Raw genomic sequence first — 19,627 nt, forward strand, 5'->3', positions numbered from 1 at the left:
ATTTGAATTGTTAATACTTAATTAAATAGGCTAAAAAGTGAATCCATCAAAGTCTTATTAAATGAAAATCAGAACGTACTACAATAAATAAACTCAAACTTTCATTTATACTATGGTAATTCTGTCACCAAAATATGTGAAAATTATAAACTATTTTTTTTCTTTAATATAGTAATTGGTTGACTAGAGCTCTGGAATCTTCATATATAATGTCTCAGTGACAAGAATGTTATATTCCCTCCAAAACAAGTTTACTGTTGTTTATTCATTATATGTAATTTTTGTTTTCTTATTTTGTCTCTTGTTTCTATAGTGTACTACTATCTAATAAAAATAAAACTTGCAAAAATAATCTTTATTTGAACATCATTTGAATGGTATTACTGTTCATATAAATAATATTGTCTTTTTACTACATTTAATTATCTAAATGACTCTTCAGACTATAAGTTTCATATGGAAGCTGAAGAGGTAGTTTTTAAAGGAAATATGTTTAAATCAAAAGATGTGTGCCATTTATGGATAATTAATAGTGTTTCTCCTCCCCCCCCCACCCCCCGAAACAGGGTCTCTCTTGTGTAGCCTTGGCTGTCCTAGACTCACTCTGTACACTAGGCTGGCCTCAAACTCACAGCGATCCATCCGTCTGCCTCTGCCTCCAGAGTGCTGGGATTAAAGGCGTGTGCCACCATGCCCAGCTTAATAGTAGTTCTTGCACTGAGCACTTACATTGAATGATGAACTCTTGGGTGGTTGGGTGATCTTTAAAAGGATAAAAAGGGTTTTCTGAGCAGAGCATGGTGGCATATACCATAAGTCCCAGGAGTCGGAGGATGAAGCAGGAGCACCCTGAGTTTGGAGTCCAAAGGCTACACAGAATGGACCGTGCCCAAAATAAAAACCATTTTCTGCAACACAACCTCCCTTAATATCTTTCAGAATAGTCCAACTATTACTATTCCACCCTTACTCTCCTCTGCCTAAAATATCTATTGATTCCTTAATAAAGAACAGCCCTAAACTGAAAGCTTGAATTTAGCTCTAAGATGCACACCTTGACCTTTTCCAAATAAGCCTTTGTGCAAATTTGCCATCGCGCCCAGTCCAGCAAGGAGCCTTCTGTGACCAGGCCTGTTCCTACCTGCCATTTACAACCCGCCTCATTCAACACCTTCCCCAGCACGTGGACTCTCATCTAACTCCCTTTACAGCACTGGAGACTGCTCCGCTAGCACAGGCAAGCACACTGCCACTAAGCTCCACCCCCAGCTCCCCGCCTAACTTCAAACTGAGCACTCTATGAATATCTTTAATACTTTAAGAAAGTCTCGATATACATATGTGTATATATTAAAAATTAAACTGAAAGTGATAATTCTATTGAGTCCATTCGTTTAAGAAGCATAAAGTCAGCCGGGCATGGTGGCACATGCCTATAATCCCAGCACTTGGGAGGGAGAAGCAGGCTGATCACCGTGAGTTCAAGGCCACCTGGTCTACAAAGAGAGTCCAGAACAGCCAAGGCTGCACAGAGAAACCCTGCTCAAAAAAAAAAAAAAAAAAACAAAAAAAACAAAAAACAACAACAACAACAAAAAAAATGTAAAGCCATTTCTTAAAAGTCAGAGTCACTAACAACATAAATCCATATTTAAACCCTCATTATATGTTTAATGACTTGATGTCAGCTTCCCTTAAGTGAAAATTAGTTTCTATTTCAGAACACTTTACCACTCTTTCCTATGTGGAAACTGATACCAGGCCATAGTTGGTAAGATATGGATTTATAACATGGAATTAGAAGAAACTTACCCTTTCCCTCTGTGCAGCTCTGACTTCCAACCCAGTTTCTATAGAAACAGGAGGACAATGTCAGTGCCAGAAGTCTGGCAATTAGAACTCCTCTTTTAGTTGCTGAGTAATAAAGCCATATCCAAAAGTCAGCTATAGGTTTTGTCAGTAGTTCCTAAAAAGAAACCCAGGAAGAAAACAGACATTTAACTAATTACCGTACTCAGAAGGCTACCTTTAAACCTGGCAATTTAAAAAGTGGAGGGATTCAATGTTCTATATTTTTAGGAAATTATATATATACATATACATATACATATATATATAGTTTCATTCAGTTCAATCATCCCTAAGAAAAGTAAGCAAAACAAGGTGTCTCAAAAAACAAAACAAACAAAAAAACCTAAAACAAAAGCCCTGATCTATTTGATTCTCCACTAAAAACAAATCTCTCATTTCTGAAGATAAATCAATCATAGTATTATAAATGTATCTTTGAAAGGTTTCCCAGAGAAGCTGACATTACTGAGGTTGATGAAAATGCCCCTTAAATCACACACAACAAATTTAAAAATAAAAACCATAGAGTATGAAAATAATCTGGATGCAATTTTTCATTGGATATCAACATGGCTGCTTGGCAAATATCCTTCAGAGCCCTTTACTGTTAAAAACCTACACATTAAAAATAGCATTCCTGTACCTAAACTGGTACAATGCAAATTAAGAATATTATCTGAATATTATACTTGACCACAGCCTTTAATATACATGAATATTAGTATTTGTTTTCTGTTTGCCTTGGTATTATAGACTGAATATTGTTTCTATGTGAAGAAAATTAGCCTGTGAAGTATAATTTTAAAAAAAATTTAATTAGGAACCATTCCTCAATTATGCCCATATCCATCACCTTCCTAAACTTCTAGGTTGAAGCAAAGCTCAGTGATAGAATACTTGCCTCCCATCTCCCATGCAAGCCCTGGGTTTTACCCATAGCAAAAAACCAAAACATAGAACAAACAAACAAAAACGTAATTCATAATAAATCATGGGGCATCTAGCAACACCTTAAATATGCTCAACATCTGCATGAGTGTGCGCGTGCACACATGCACATCAGGGTAGATTCTATCTCATGATATGCATGAGACAGAACAGGAAAGAAACTAATATATAAACCTAACAAAATATTCAGGAAACAAGTACGATGGGAATAATCTTCCTATCTTTCTGTTAACTAAGGCTGGTTACTTCCTGCCCACCTGCAGTTTACCACAGTACTCTTATTCCTACTTTCCTTGTAGAAAATAAGTATTTTATATGCGCGCGCGCGTGTGTGTGTATGTGTGGTCCCTTTTTTTTTTTAATCATTGTTGTCCTGAAGCAAAGCAAAATAATCAATGCTTCACAGTAATTCTCACCAATGCAACTTTGGGACTTATGCACAAGGAATAAGATTATAATTATGGGCTGGAGAGATGGCTCAGAGGCTAAGAGCACTGGCTGCTCTTCCCAAGGTCCCGAGTTCAATTTCCAGCAACCACATGGTGGCTCACAACCATCTATAATGAGATCTGGTGCCCTCTTCTGGTGTACAGGGGTACATGTGAACACAACATTATATACATAATAAATACATAAATCTTTTTTAAAAAGATCGTAATTATTCATTTTTATCACACAGAATACTGTATCTAGATCAAAAGCAGTTTCTTAAAAGTGTATGTGTGTGCACGTGTGCGCATGTACATGGTTTCCAGGCTTAAACCCAGTGCCTCCCACATGCTATGCAAGCATCTGCCAAATTGTACTGTATACATGGATTACCTGCAGATTCCCACCCCACCCACCAGGTCTAAGATGACACTCATTCTGCACTCCTACCCACCTTCCGAGGGATGCTAATGTGATAATAATGCTATTGGGCTGGGATCCTGTAAGGGAAATAATACACGATTGTAGCCAACTAAAATTGTATGGAATTTTTTTGGGTTTTGTTTCCTACAATTTCTTAAAAGGTTGTGTATTTCTGAATATGTATCAAATTTGTCTCCAGACCAGTGGCCCCCAACACTGCAGCACAGTGGAATTACAACAAAGGCAGAAACACTTCCTGAGGCTTTGCAGAGTCACTCTATCCACCCCAATTCAAACCAATCTGAGGAAGAACCTTAAAATTAAAATTTCCAAAGTTCTTCAAACGGTTCTTTTATATATTAATCAGGTTGAGATCTCTGCTACTGAATGCAGAAAAATCCCAATTAAGGTGTACAGTTTACTGATGTGTTTCTATAAACAAAGATATGACGGCATATCCCAACATTTCTGGTCACCCTTGGATACGTGGAAAGTTCTAGGTCAGTCTAGGCTACAAGACACTTTGCATAAAAACAAAAAATGTATACTAAACTATAAGACACTCATCTTGGGAGACAAGTAAGACTATCAATATACAATTTCTATATATTAAAATGTAATTTTATGGGATAATGATTTTTTCAATATGTTAAGTCCTTTTTCTGGGTAAAAAGGAAATCTACTAGTTACCTGAGAACTCATACAATTAATATACACAATTTATACAAGTAAAAAAAAAATCTGCTTTGCATAGATAGCAACCATGGGAAAACTCTTTAAGGTTTTCTTTCTTTTCTTTTTTAATGACAGTCTCATTTTGTATCCCTGGATGGCTTGGAACTTGCTACATAGACCAGGGTGTCTTCAAACTCAGAGATCCACATACCTCTGCCTCTGGAGTGCAGGGACTATAAAGGTATGTGCTACCATGTCCAATTAAGACTCTTTAAATTTTAAAATAAAAATTTAGTTTGATACCACTAGAAAAAAATCTAGGTTATGAAATACAGAAATTATACTTCAGAAACTATGTATAAATAAAATAGAAATTGCTATAACAATTTAATAAAACAGAAAGACAACAGCAGCAGCAGATATACTAGAAGGAAGACCACTCTGAAAGCTCAGGGTGGGCAACAGTTAAAAGCCTTAAGTAGTAAAGCCCAAGTAGCTATTAAAAAACACCAAGTGAAACTTCAATAGTACACACTTAAGCATGCTGGAAGCCTTGGTCCAATATCCACAACATAAAATTTAAAACATGCTAAAGAGGACCATGAAGATGGCTCAGTGGGTAAATGCACTTGCCGTGAAAGCCTGGAAACTTGAGTTGAGTCCACAGGAAGGTAGACAAGGAAAAACAACTCCACAAAGTCACACTCTCACCTTACCATATGTGCCTACACACATACCACATATACATGTTTTTATGTATATGGACGTTCCGTGTATACATCTGCCCATCACATGCCTGCCTGGTACCTGGGGCCAGAAGAGGGCATCAGACGCCATGGAACTGTTGTTATGGATAGATAGCTGTGAGCCACCATGAGGCTGGCGCTGGGAGCGAAAGCTGTGTCCCTTGGAAGAACAACCAGTGCTCTTAACCTCTGAGCTATCTCTTCAGCTCCAATTTAAAAAACAAAAAGAAGCCAGGCCTGCTGTCACATGCCTTCAGTCTCAGCACTCAAGGGAGTCAGAGGCAGGTGAAACTTACAGGCCTCTGTAAGTTGGAGGCCAGCTTGGTCTACAGAGTAAGTCTAGGACAACCAAGACTACACAGAGAAACTCGGTCTTGAAAAACCAAAACCAAATAAAACAAAAACCCTGAACACCAAAAAACCCAAAAGTAGCATCAACAACAACAACAAAAATACACAAGCCAACTTTTCTGGTGTCTCTTTAGCATTTCTCCGCCACTGTGTGTGTGTGTGTGTGTGTCCTTATGCACCCTATGGCAAGTGCTCAGTCACCAGGCTACATCCCCAATCCTTCAAGAGGCCCTTCTTTGTTGGTAAGGCAAAATTAAATATTAAACAACAATGAGCTCCTTGAAGAAATAAACTATTAAACTGCTACTTAAATGACCCCCTCCCGGTTGTTTCATTTTTGAGACAGGACCCTGCCATTAATAGCAAGACTGGCCTTCAACTCCATCCTGCCTCCCAAGTACTGAGCTTACAGGTTATGTGCCACAGCATCCAGCACTTAGGTAGCAAATTTAAGTGAGAGTATTTTCAGTTTTTTTCCATTTGCTCCAACAATTTTGAGCTTCTCTTCTGAGAGCTCGTCTTCTCAGCTCTGAAACATAACACTTTCTGATGTCCTCCCTATTCTTCTTTTCAAGTACCATCGTTTTCATTCCTCAAATATGATATGCTCTTAGGTCGGTGTTCTTCAGCTCAAAGGCCAATGACTACAGAACACAGCCGAATTATCTCAAGAGCTTGTAAAGGAACAAACCCCCAGATCATGGTGGTCCTAACAATCTAAAGTAGCTAGGATTGGAAAAGCAAAAGGCATAATTCACACACACTGTTAATACAGTACCACTTGCACTCAAGTTTACAGCTTTCATCCTAGCTATGGCCTCCGGAAAAGGGAAAAAGTAATGAGGCAAAATTAACGAGCATGAGAACTCTGACCAGGACAAAGGCCAGTTAGAGTCTTGGGTCCATAGTGTCAGATTAGAATTAGAATGTAGAAAACTTCAGTGAGGCAATATGCACACAACACTTTGCAGAATGCCTGACATTAAGTATTTAGTAAGTGGTTGCTGTCAATACGTTGCAATTGATGATCCATCTCCACCATCTCCTCATCTTTGCTTGCCCACTGTAATTTATTTTGGTTGACCCAATCACCCTACTACTTTTCCAGGATTTAGTCTGTATATATTGTCCATTTACCAAGTTACTATAATCTTTTTTTTTTTTTTAAGACTCGTTAGAAGTCCGACGCGCTGTCTGTCCACTGCGCCCCAGAGCCAGGTGAAGTTACTATCCTCTTACTCATGTGTAGATGGCTGACCCACTCATCACAAATTCCCTCCACCATTCCATAGGCTCTTCTGACAAACTCTTTTGTTAAGCCTTTCTTAACCATCCCAACTTGAGATACATACCTAATAATAGCCATATCCGTTATTATCTACAAAAGCATTAGCAACTGATCTGTTATATCTTAAACTGCTAAACTTTTCCCTGGTGGTTAGTTACCTCTTGATACCTAGTTCCTTAATTACTGTATAAACTTGGTGTAAAAACTACATGATACATACTTTCTTCTATTTCCTACTTTCAGAATCTTGGTTCCTAATATACAGTCAATATTCCAACTTAAAAATTTCAGCTGGAAGATGAATATTACTTTCACTGAGTTAAAGCATGGTAAGTACTTTAAGCTCAAATCCCCTCCTTTTTTCTCCTGCCAAGAGTTAGCTTCTCTGAGGTTTGAAGCTACACAATAAGTCCCTGTTAAGAATTTAAAACTAAAGCCAGCAAAGGGTGGCGCACACCTGTAACCCCAGCACTCAGGGAGGCAGAGGCAGCTGGATCTCTGTGAGTTCCAGGCCAGCATGGGCTACAGAGCAAGTCCAGGACAGAGGCAAGGCTACAGAGAAACTCTGTCTCAAAAATCCAAAACAAACAAACAAACAAACAAACAAACAAACAAATAAAACTAGCTGGGTGATGGCCTTTAAAGCCAGCACTTGGGAGGCAGAGGCAGACTTGCCTCTAAGAAGGCACGTCTGGTATACAAGGTGAGTTAAGAGGACACCCAGGGCTACACAGAGAAACCCTATCTCAAAACAAAAACAAAAATAACCAAGCAAACAAACAAAAGACACTGTAAAGCCAGACGTGGTATCACAGGCCTATAACTGTAATCTTACACTTAGAATCAGAAGCAGGAAGATCTTAAGTCTGAGACTAGCCTGAACTTCACAAGCAAGACTGTCTCAAAAGAGCCTAAGTAAGCAAAAGCTTGTAACCAACTGACTTAAGCTATGGAAATAGCAATTTACAAAATGCAGCTTTGCTTAAGGCAATACTTATTTTCAATTTTAATCAACATTGCCAAGCTTTTAAAAAATGAACTCAAATTAATTCACAGGTCTTGTAGAACAACATGCTACATCTAGACTAAAGACACTGGGAAACCATACAAATAAATTCAAAGAGCAGTTTCCACATTTTAAAATCAGAATACTCCACCAGTTAACTTTTCTTCAATGCAGCTAATACTTGATTTCATGAATACCAGTTTCAAAATGGTGTTATTACACTGTGTATCTTTCCATTTTGCATATGGTTTTATATAATACATTTAAAAACCACTGATTTTAAACACTTTTCCCTCATTCTTGAGATGAAGCCTGAGACCTCAGAAAGTTAAACACGTAGAAATGCATAAGCAATGCAACACAATCTTCTTAAATCTCCACAGTTAAAATATTTGACTACTAATTGGTTAACTACTTAAAAAGATTAGCAAGAGTGCCAGGTGCGGTGGCACGCGCCTTTAATCCCAGCACTCAAGAGGCAGAGGCAGGCAGATTGCTGTGAGTTCTAGGGCAGCCTGGTCTACAAAGTGAGTCTAGGACAGCCACGGCTACACAAAGAAACCCTGTCTCAAAAAAACCAAAACAAACAAACAAACAGACTAGCAAGAGAGAAATATACAATGAAAACTAGCATTTCCAATAGGAATAAGCTGCTGCTTAGATATGTAAGGAGAATTGAATTAGCAAAGCTTTAAGTTTAAGCAAACTTGGCTTAAAAACACATGTAAATAATACACCAAGAGCCTGAAAAGGCCTGATTTCCTCATTTTGACCCTCTCACGGATCAGTGTCATATATAAGCTATACAGCTAAACCATTCAAGGGGCTCAAAAACCTAAGAGGGAAAGTAGCCAGTACGGATGAGCTACTATAGTCACCAGCTCCCCTAAATCTATGGAACAAGTTATGAACAGATCAAAATTTCTGATCCCACTTAAAACAAAGTGAGGAAGTTATATGATATACAAAGAAAGCTGTGCTTGCTCATTCGATTAATGTACAGGGAGGATGCTCAGGCTACTAAGATAACTGGACAACAAAAATGGCAAGACAAAAGTCAGACTTTTCAACACTATTCATTTCTCTCAAGTTGCAGTTGCCTAAATTTCATAATATATCTCTCAGAGGGACAAGAAAATATGATCATTTTAGATAAAATATCATTTTAAAAAATCCTTGAATGTTTTGATAGCCATAAGTTCTCTTGTACCATTAAATCACAACGAAAGGCAAACACCAGGGTTACTGGCAAATGTCAAAAATTTAAGACTCCAAGGCTCAAATCCATAATCAAAATGTTAACACTTTGTCTCCCACATCAAAATATTTTTTCATATGATAAAATATACTCAAAAATAAAACACAAAATGATTATCAAGAACAAAGTTGCAGAATTTTGTAAATACCCAAGAGAGGGGAGGGTGCTTGTTAACAGCAGCAGTGCCTCAAGACTTCCAAACAGATTAACATATCCGAAGCATTAAATGCCCTCTCCCTGGTAATTATACTTTTGACCTCTTAAAAACCCTCTTACCTGTTTACAAGTTTATACAGCTGTTTACCACTGGAACACCACCTTGCAGAGTATAACCGGGGCATCCTTGGTTGATAATCACCTGTTGCCTAGCAATCATCATCCCGCATGGAGACAGGACAGCACTAGGGCTCTTCCATCCGAGGTTAAAATTCAAAACAAGCCCAACAAGCCTGCATGTCAAGGTGGTCTTCGTCTGCAACTATTAAGTTTAAAACTGGCAAACAACCATGGTGTCTGAAGCCAAAGGTGCAGAATTGCTGGCTTCCTCTTGAACTCCAGCGTTGTCACTGTGCACTGAAGTCTCCTGCAGCAAACAGGGGAGTTTTTCTCCTGTACTGGGAACAGGCTTCCAAAGCTCAAGAGGCCCTGTACAGGATAATGCAGGAACTAAAGGCAAACAAAATCCTCCTTAAGGATGCCTCCATTTTTTTCCTCACAATCTGTACTACCAACCGAAGTGACTGGGCCTGAGTGTGCGTTCGAACCTATGAAACCGTCACGGTGCATGCACATCCAAGGCATGTGGAACCACAGGTCAAATAAGGCACAGATACCAAGTAACGGTTCTAATTACAAATGCTAGCTCTCAGGAACTCTTCATCCATTCAGAACTAAACCCATCACTGCATAACTCTGGTAAGAAGCCCCTGGAGACGGAGGAGCTCCTCAAATGTGTCAGGAAAGGCTTTATTAACATCATCATTAACATTTAAAAAGCAACCGGAGCATTTCTCCTTCTTTTGGCAATTTGGTGCAAATGTTAAAAGTGCAAGATAATGCAATTTCAAACTTTTCTTCAAATTAAAAAATGAAACTAAAGCCAAACGTGATGGGTGAACAAAATAAATCAAAACTTAAATTTCAGGAACTCCGGCTCTTCAAACCAGCAAAGCCCCCGACTCGTGCACTGTGGTGAGGCTTAGAGTGCTTGCCCAGCTTCTTGCACACCAGCAAACAGCACCCTCATCGTGTTGAGGACCGAGAAGCCAAGGATCCCCTTCACTGCAAACAAAGGGGGTCACTGTAACACTATGATCCTTCAGAATTGACACACTGTGATAGTCAAAACGAAATTGATGGTCTCCCTGCTTCTTGCTCAAGACATACAAGATCTGAGCAGCAGCAAGTACCCCCTCCGCTGCAAACAAAGGGGTCAAGGTTTGCCGTCAATTCACTTCCAGGCAGAAAAACATTTTCCTCAAAAGAAACAATTTATTTAGAATAAAACAAAAGCAGCTCAACTGTGAGCCCATGTTTGAGTGACAGCTACTTTTAAGCTGTGTGAGCCATAAAAAGGGTTTTTCTTTACTTTTCCAGAAATCTTGTGTACACAGCACAAAGCAAAGAGGTCATTTTTTTCCACTTAAAACACCGGCATTGGCATCACAATAGCAGATACACAATGTTAAGCTGCCATTTTAGTAAAATGCACAAAATACTAAACAGATTAGCTTTCTTCGATCAGAGGCCCATGTAAACTCCACATAAGCCACAGCTTCTCTTCAAAAAGGTCCATTAGAGCTTTGAATTCCGTATCTTCATCCGCTGTTCACCAGTTTTGCTTGCGGGAGGGGGAAAAAAAGGTTATTCAGTACAAACGTTTACAGTATTAAAAATATATATATTTCCCCTATGCCATTATAGATGAACATAGTATTAACAAGACCTTCCTGGACAGTCCACTTTAACTTCAAAAAGCACCAATAATATCCACTGGCACAAACCTTGAAATGAATTTACTATATGAATACACAAAATACAAATAGAGCAATAGGGTTTGATTTTTTTTTTTTTAAGACTGTCATCAAGGAATAGAGGACTAAAAATATCTCCATCCTTAAATAACTGACTAACACATGGCCAAATGTTCATGAAAAAGCAAATTTATAATTAACCAATATCTTCTAAATATAACTAAAAAAGTGGAACTAAAAATATAACTAAGAAAGATGGAGTTCAGGCAAACTTTTTAACCCTTCTACACTTATTTTGTTATTTATATGGAGTAATAAAGACTACTCCATTACTGTAGATTAGGGTCAAATCTTCAAAGCCATTTACAAACCACCTTTACCAAAAATAGGAGGTGTTACCTTCTGTTAAGAAAACACACATACAATTTGCTAAGCAGTCAGAAAACACTTCAAGACTCACACTTCAGCTCTGTTCAAGTTATTATACATATAAGAACTCTTCATCAAGCTCAACATTTTACTGTAGTTACCTGAAATTATTTCCCATTAAGGGCATCACTTTAACCAGAAAGTTAACAGGGCTAACTCTGGTTTTTGTTCTCATACCTTACTCCTATTTCCAAACCAGATTTTGTGACAAAGACTGGGGGGGGGGGGGGGGGGGGGAGTACCAAAACTTGTCTCCATTTTTTTTTTCACTGAAGTCATTAAGGCCCTCATGAATAGAAAACCTCATAATTCCGTTACTCCAGAAGTTTTTGATAAATGGTTCTTATATGGATAAACCTTAGTTCAAGCTGTGCCTGCAAAACGAACAATTTTACCAGCTTTGAACAAACAAAACAAACCACTTAATTTTTAAAAAAGAAAAAAAAAATCAGTGACTATCTGCCCATAACATAGTTTTTAAATAACCCTGGAAGTGTCTGACTCTGAAAAACACCTTTTACTGCTATGTATCAAATGATATAAGTGAGTCAGTCACAAAGAGTTTATCACCTCCAAAGTATAACAAAAGCTTATGTAAGCCAGAGGATGTACATTTTAAGAGGTTAATTCTAAATGGAAAACTACCTTCAGTTTGATAGTGTACAAGTACACATTAAAAATTTAGGTTTCTATATGAAAAAAATTCTTTATAGGAAGAAATCTCTCTATTACAACTGGCAAATAGTACTCCACGATTTAGTAGAACCATTTGCTAGAAGCTGAGTGATTGCTTAATTTCCATAAACTTTGAAGCTGTGATCATAAAGTCTTAATCTTATTTTTACCGGTATATTTAACACATAAATAGCACATTTAAGAAATTTTTTCATTCATTTTAGCTGAGTTTTTGAGAAAAAAAAAATCAGTTACACTAAAGTACTAAGGTAATTAAAAAAAAAGAAAAGAAAAGAAAAGAAAGATGGGCTGTTCAAATAAACATTCAGGGAGGCCAGAGGAGGATGGAGCCCCTGGGACTAGGTGCTGGAAACCAAACCCAGGTCCTCTGGAAAAGCAAGCCAGCATGTAGTACACAAACATACATGCAGGCAAAACACCCATATGCATAATTTTAAGAAGAATATCCAATATGGGATTCTGGTATGGCTAATAAGATCAGAAACAGATTCAGACTTCTACTATCAATCAAATTCTGAAGGTTTAAGTGGCTAATTGACAGATATTATGAACCTGTACAAGAGTAGGCAACACAAATAAGATGGCACTTTGTAGTAAGCACCAAACTAAGTTACATAATACATACATTTGGAAATGGCATCAAGCCACTGTTCAAAAATACTGAAGCACTAATCAATCAGATCTAACAAAATGTAGCAGTGTCAAATAAGGGTTCAAAGACAGAGCAAAAACCAGTACTCAGTAAGCTGCTAACCAACAAAGTTTTTAAAAAAAGAGCCATCACAAGACATTTGATTAATAGTAAGATTAGATGTCACAGACCTCACTCTCTAACAGCAAAATAATTTGCCCACCTACCTTATTAAAAAAAATATATATGCTAAAAAGTTAATCGCTAATGAAATTATTTAAACTGGGAAAATCTACCTAACTAAAAACTGTACTTACACTTCATGTACACAGACTACACTTGAATCAGTTTCTGAATAGATGTCTATTTCATGCCTACTGCTGTTTGTTTTTGTTTTTGTTTTTGTTTTTTGGAGGCAAAAGACACCCAAGTCTTAACAGGATTTCCTTTAGGCACACCAAGGACCTCTGTGCTTGTAAGCCTAGTACATTCTTTTTCTCAAAAACCTCCAAATTAAAATAAAAATCATAAATATATAGTGAAAAACAAAAGTATGACATAGTAGTGATGAGGCTTTCATACTGACATGTAGTATACATCTATCATAATGAATAATTAAAAGTATGTGACCTTTTTCTGGGTTATTATTGATGCTATTTCAAATCTATGAGCTTTCATAACAGAAAGAAAACAGTTGGGTTCTGCAAGACTTTGAGTAACTCACATTCACAGAACAGAAAAACTGACCATGATCAAAAACTCAAGTTCCTAATCGTAACTAAATACTGGGCCCTAGTTGAAATCCTCAGTATTTAAATTAAAAAAGAAAACCATATTTAATAATGGCCTTAGAAATTATAAATGGTGGCAGAAGGGCACATAAAACAGATAAACATTATTATAAAGTAACAGAAGCCCTTATTAAGACCCAGATGTCACATCCTCAGCTCTTTATTTTGGAGAAGAGGGCTGGGGGGTGGGGGGTGTTGTCTGTGAGGTTAAATTACTTTAATTGCAAGTACCTGGGAAATCAAAAGGGGGGGTGGGCAGGCTAACGCCAATATTTCAAGCATCTACAGCCAGACAGCTGTCAAAATTAAACATTAAATTTCAAAGACATTCAAAACACTGTCAATAATGTAATGCCACAACTCTTGTTTAAACATAAAAATAAAAATTTTTTAAAATTTGAAAATTTCTTCAAATATATCATGGGCACTTTACAATAACCTTTAAAAAATCTGTAATTAAAATGTTTGATTAAATGTGCACTAGGGGAAAAAAGGATTACTTATAAGCCTGCAGACAACTCTTCTATTACTGAAACCAGAAATTTCTTAAACGGATACAAAAAAAGCTTCATTTTTTTGGTTTTGAAGTATGTACAATTAGAATTGTATTAGCTACACCTCTCTCTCAGTCAATAAAAACACCACTATGCACCTCACTTAACCAATTCTCATTTTAAAAGCACTTACTCATTTCTTGCATACCAGCTGAAGAGGTAATGGTTCATAACACAAGCCTCAGTTTTTACCAATCACTGCTACAAACATGGGATACAAAACTTAAAAACTAATGATATAAGCGTTAAAGCAAACTTTCTGGGAATAAACTGTGTATTTAAAGAAATATTCAAATACCTGATTAAAATAATTGGACTTTGCAATACTTGATCAAATTTTAGTCAATGTTTCTAGTATAGAAATTATCCATGCACCAATCAAACCATTTTTTTCAGAAGATTAAATATTATCAGAGGCTCTTTTCTCCAAATTATGATTTTAAAAATTGTGGGGTTTATCATTTTGAGGATTTTTTTTTTAAAACTCAAGATTGAAAAGGAAACACCTGAAGAAAAAGAAAAGTTACTTGAGGATAAGATCTCCTAATTAAAGCAAACCTATCTTCCTGCTACCTTTAGGGCATCCCTTTCACTTAAAATAATAGCAAAACTGCCCCAAATATCTATTTTAAGGAGGTTTACAAAAATATATATATAAAAAACCCAACTAAACTAATTGAAAGAAATTTTCATCTGATGCTGTATCCCATTTTACACATCACAAAACAAGGAACCATGTCAAAGTAGTAAATACAAGTTACACATGGACTTTAGGACGCACCACGGACAATGATCATGACCAGGTAATCTTCTTCTGATTTGGCCAGTGCCTTGGCAGAGGAATCCAGGAACTGCTGAGAGAACTCACAGGGTGGGAAGGCATGAAGAACCCCGGTGTTTTCCTTGTCTTTGTTGCCTCCCACAGGGAGGCTGATCACCCCAGCTGCCTGCTTTTGCTTTAAATAGGACACAAGGTTCCTAAGTGGCCTCTGAGTAGAGGTGGCAGTGTCTGATGTGGCTGAGGAAGAGGAAGATCGGCTGTCAGAACTTCCAGGTACAGCCAGAAGAATGGCATAGCCATTAGGCCCTGCCACTTTGATGCGCCGAGTTACTTCATCCAACTTGGGCTGGTCCAAACGGAGCCGCTGGGTGATCTTGAGCTGGGCTACTTTGCCTCCAGTTGAGCCCTCCACGAGTAGACTGCTAGCAACTTGGAGGTCACCCTGCAACAGATGCATGTTGGAAGGGAAGTTGCTGTTCTTCAGGAGAAGCATGCCCTGCCAAGCCAAACAGAGTTTGGGAGAGGATGCTGCCACAGGAGCTGTCCCTCCATCCTGTTTCTGGGAAGGTGGCTTCTGCTTTGATGAAGAAGTGCTGGCACTGGGTGCATTGCCATCAGATCGTTCTTCCTTTTTCAGAGTGTTTTTCCCCTCTGTGGGAGCAGCTGTCCGGTGCTTCCTATCCCGTTCAGCTGATGCAGAGTTTTTACGGTCTCGCTTGTCACTCTGGCTCTTCTCCAAACTGCCCCGTCTATCTCTGATTGGAGAGGGCCTTTCCAAGAGAAGAACACGAGATGATCGGTCATTGTCACTGTTGTAGCGATCTCTGTTACTGCTCAGTTCTGGACTTCGGTCAGGAGAAGGAGTGCAGTGACGTTTTCGAGGCCGGTCACTCTCAGGTGATCTATCCAGATGCCGTCCTCCACTTTCCTCAGGCAGCCTTCGCTTCCTTGGCTGGTCCCTGCTGCTCGGCAAATCCCGATCACCTCTGTCCCTGTCCAATGACCAGCCATCTCTCCTTCGATCCAAGCTGTCCAGTGGCTCGTAAGCAGTCACAGCACTAGCTGCAGCCCGAGCACTGCGTTCTCGAACTGGTGGTGGGGGTGGCACCCAATCGGAATCAGGATAAAGGTCCCTATCACGATCTCTGTATAGCAGGGGTGGGGTCCGATCCCGAGCACTCCTCAAAGGGTCAGGTGCTCGATGTCCAAAAGTATCTGTCACTAGTTCATAATGAGTCAAAGGCAGAGGCTGAAGATATTGCTGCTGGTAACGATGTTCTGTGTCTGCAAAGTCTACTCTGAGGCGACGATCTGGGCCGCCAAGTGGGAATCCACGCATATGCGTCCAGGCAGCATGCGCGGCATCCAGGCTTTCATACTGTATATATGCCCAACTGTCACCTTTTCGGTAGTCTATTGTTCGAATGGTGCCAAATCGGTCAAATTCTCGTGCCAGGGCAGCAAGAGGCACCCAAGGTCCCAGGCCACCCACCCAAAGTCGGGTAGTGGGTGTGGCTTTACCATAACCAATCTTGATTGGATTCCGAATTATAATTTTGCCAGACATCGCTAGTTTGGCCCTGTGAGACATGTCTAGATTCTCAAATTTGAGAAAGCCATAGGTACTGGTCTGGCCACGAGAAGGCCTCTTAATGTCCACTTCTGTGATGACTCCGAAGCGATCAAAAGCCCTTCTGAGATCACTTTCTGTCACAGTGATATCTAAGTTGCCCAAGAAAAGTGTCCGGTTGGCACGCTGGTCATCCTCGGGTGATATCTCATCCACTTCTCGGAAAGGAGCAGCCCCCGCCCCGGCTCCCACCCTCGGCTCAAGGCTATAAGCTGGGCGCACTCGGTCATAGAACGGATAGTCTCGTTCTCTTTCCAGCTCTCGGGGCAAGGGCGGCGGGGGTGGAGGAGGCAGGCGGCCAAGAGCCAACTGCTGCAACCGGTAGTCTCTGTATCCCAAAGCAGCCCCGCCGGGGGAAAGTGACCTCTGGCCTCCACCTCCTCCAGGGGCGTGCCTGTGGCTACCCACGGAGGTTCCCACCACGCTGGACGACGGAGGGTAAGTATCTTTGTCTAACGGGGAGCGGCTGCGGCGCCGGCTCACGTACACGGCTTCTATCTTCAGAGGCCGGTCGTAGAGCACCAGGCGGCCTCGGGCGTGCTTGGCCGCCCTCGCGTCCTCCGGCCTCCGGAAGTTCACAAAGGCTACCCGCTCGTCCCCGCTGCCAGAACCTGAGAGGTGACTGATTTTGACACTCACGTCACCGAAGCGCTTGAACTCGTGAAACAGCCCGTCCTCCACCGCCTCGTCACTCAGCTGCGACCCCAGCTCGCTGATCTTCAGGGTCTTGTACTCCACGCCGTCCCCGCCGCCAGGCGCTGAGGAGGCGGCCCCGGAGGAACGTGACTCCCCGCCTCCACCCCGGGAGCTGCTGCGCGACTCGCCCCCGCCTGAGGAATTTTTGGTGCTCGGGGAGCTGTAACTGTGCAAGCGGCTCCCGGAGCTGCCCCCGCCGGTGTCATACTCGCGGCTGCCGCCCCGGCTGCCGGACTTGTCCAGGTGGAGGCTCCGCCGCGACCCGCCGCCGTCCGCCTTGCCGCTGCTGCTCCCGTTGCTGCCGCCGGAGCCCCCTAACTTCTTGCTCCGCTCCCCGCGAGAACCGGATTCCTCGCCACCGCGGGAGCGTTTGGGCTTGACCGGCGAGCGCTCCTTCCCTTTCATCGTGGAGGGTCGCCGGAGGTCGTCCCTGCGGAGCTGACTAACCCGCCACCCCGCGCTCGTTTCACACAGCGGACTCGCACGCCGCCATCTTGGACTTCGCCGCGGCAAAGGCTCCCGCCCCGCAGACCTCATTGGTCAATTAACTCCGCTCCTCGGCTTTCTCATTGGAAAAACTCTTTGTCCGTCTTCACATCTCCCCGCGCTACGGGAAGGCGCCCGCCCCGACGCGGTTATTGGGTTCCCAACGCCCTAATCGCAGTACCTCATTGGTTGTGGTCGTTGTCTATCTTAACGGTTCCTCGCGCCAGGCCGTAGCTCCGCCCCCCCTCGCACTTCATGGTCACCTGACCCAGAGCCTCGAGGCGTTGATTGGACAAAAAGCCTGCCCTGTAACGGTACTTCTGGCACGGCGGAAGCGGCGGTCCCACCTCCTCGTCCTTTTCATTGGTCTGTGGCCACGTCCTTTAAATCACTGCTTGGGAAGTCTGGACATCAGTTCTGGCGTGGGTTGTTTTTTGATTTTTTTTTGTTTTTGTTTCCCCTGAGAACTTGGCTCTGCCCGATCTCGCGAGAGACAAAGAGCTCACTCACTCGCTCGCTCGCCCGCTCCCTTTTCGACCCGAGTCTTCCAACTTGTCCGGCGCCTGCGGAAAGTTTAAATCTGATTGGATGCAGACGAGGAAGGTGATAGGGCGAAAGCGCTGTCCGTCACTCAACTTTTAAAGGCGCAGGCCCCGTAAACCAGAGAAGTCTGAAGGTGAAAAAGAGTAGAGCACGCGCCTGCCGTGCGACGTCACTTTAGCTGTCGCGAGATGGTGACAGTGAGTCTAAGGCCCGCCTCCCCGCGCTTTCGGCGTTCTCTTGAACACTTCTTGTTAGGGTCCCACGGCGTACTTGGCTGTGCTTCTTCGGTCCTTCGAGTCTGGAACTTGCGGGCTCCCCGGCACGGTCCTGGCCCGGTCCTGGCCCGGGCGGGACAGTGCGCTCTGTTGTCCTCCCGGCTGGTGGCTCTCGATCCCGCTTAGGCAAGCTGTCCCGGGAAGTCCAGCCGACACCATCTTAGTTAGCAGTCTGAGAAAGCCCCACCCCCCCGTGCGCGAGCCAGCGCCTGCCCGGGTCTGTGCGGCTGGCGGCAGGGGCGGTGAGTTCAGGGTTCACTGAGCCTCGGGGTCACGCTGACGCCCTGGGCGGTACTGAGTCACTGCCCGCCCGCGGACACAGGAAACGGCGCGGTGGAGACCTGGCCGCTCTGGGCGACCGCCTTAGGGCCTGCGGTGACTTGTGCGCCCAGCGTCCGGGCTGGTCGGACCCGCGATGGCCACTGCAGACGTTTCTTGCTTCCTGCTTTAAGTTGTGAAGCCGTGTAGAGCTTGCTTTTTGTAAGAGTTGGGGAACATAATACAGTTGCGCTTAGCTTTGATGTGTAATGCTTCTCACCGTGGGAAGACATTACATTTTCCTCTTATTTCTTGGACCTTAGCTCTCGGATTAATCCATATTAGGATCCACCTCCCTTTAGTCATTTAATCATGATCCAAGTCTAAACGCAAGTCGAGTAACAATTATGAGATTGGACGGATAGTCTATACCACTGGCATCTACCTTCTAGTGAAGGAAAATAGGCTTTCTGCACTCTCCCCCAAGAAAGAGCTTGGTAGTCCCATCTAATGAAACTGAGTAGAGAATGTGTTTTAAAACAGGACATTTTACAAGGTTATAATAATGCCCTCTCCACAAAAGAACAAAACAAAAACAAAGAAACCCCCAAAACCCTGAAATCTAAACTTTTAAACTGCTTGAAAATTAAATACAGCAACCTGGTTAGCCCTACTTAAACTGTTTTATTTTGTCAGTATTTAATCCTTACTTGGTGAACATTCAGCCCAAATATCTCTTGACCACATCAGAGGGATTTGAAAAAACCCAATATGTAAGCCATAGACCCCAAATACTATAATGCACAGACATACTTGTATTAAAAAGTAGCTGTTGTCAGACGGGAGTGGTGGTGCACTCGGAAACAGAGGGAAGCGGATCTCCATGAGTTCGAGGCCAGCCTGCTCTGC

At 41.7% G+C, this 19,627-nt stretch overlaps 1 protein-coding gene across 3 annotated transcripts in view; it reads right to left on the bottom strand.

Annotated features, from left to right (window-relative positions):
• Rbm15 (RNA binding motif protein 15) overlaps positions 1-18,083 on the bottom strand; it is a 24,387-nt gene extending 6,304 nt beyond the window's left edge. Inside the window, exons 1-3 of one of the 3 annotated variants that reach the window (XR_007832790.1) lie at positions 14,831-18,083; positions 9,252-10,815; positions 1,813-1,966 (exon numbers count right to left, since the gene is read on the bottom strand). Coding sequence is in view for 1 of the 3 variants with exons in the window: in XM_051165589.1 (XP_051021546.1) it covers positions 10,793-10,815; positions 14,831-17,693 (2,886 nt within the window). In the remaining 2 variants the exon portion in view is untranslated. Of the gene's footprint in view, positions 1-1,595; positions 1,967-8,655; positions 10,816-14,830 lie in introns of those variants that run through there. The other 2 variants (XR_007832789.1, XM_051165589.1) reach the window with 2 other exon arrangements.
• Positions 18,084-19,627: the final 1,544 nt, after the last annotated feature.

Source organism: Acomys russatus, chromosome 23 (genome assembly GCF_903995435.1).
Source record: "Acomys russatus chromosome 23, mAcoRus1.1, whole genome shotgun sequence".
In the NCBI taxonomy this organism is placed as follows: domain Eukaryota; kingdom Metazoa; phylum Chordata; class Mammalia; order Rodentia; family Muridae; genus Acomys; species Acomys russatus.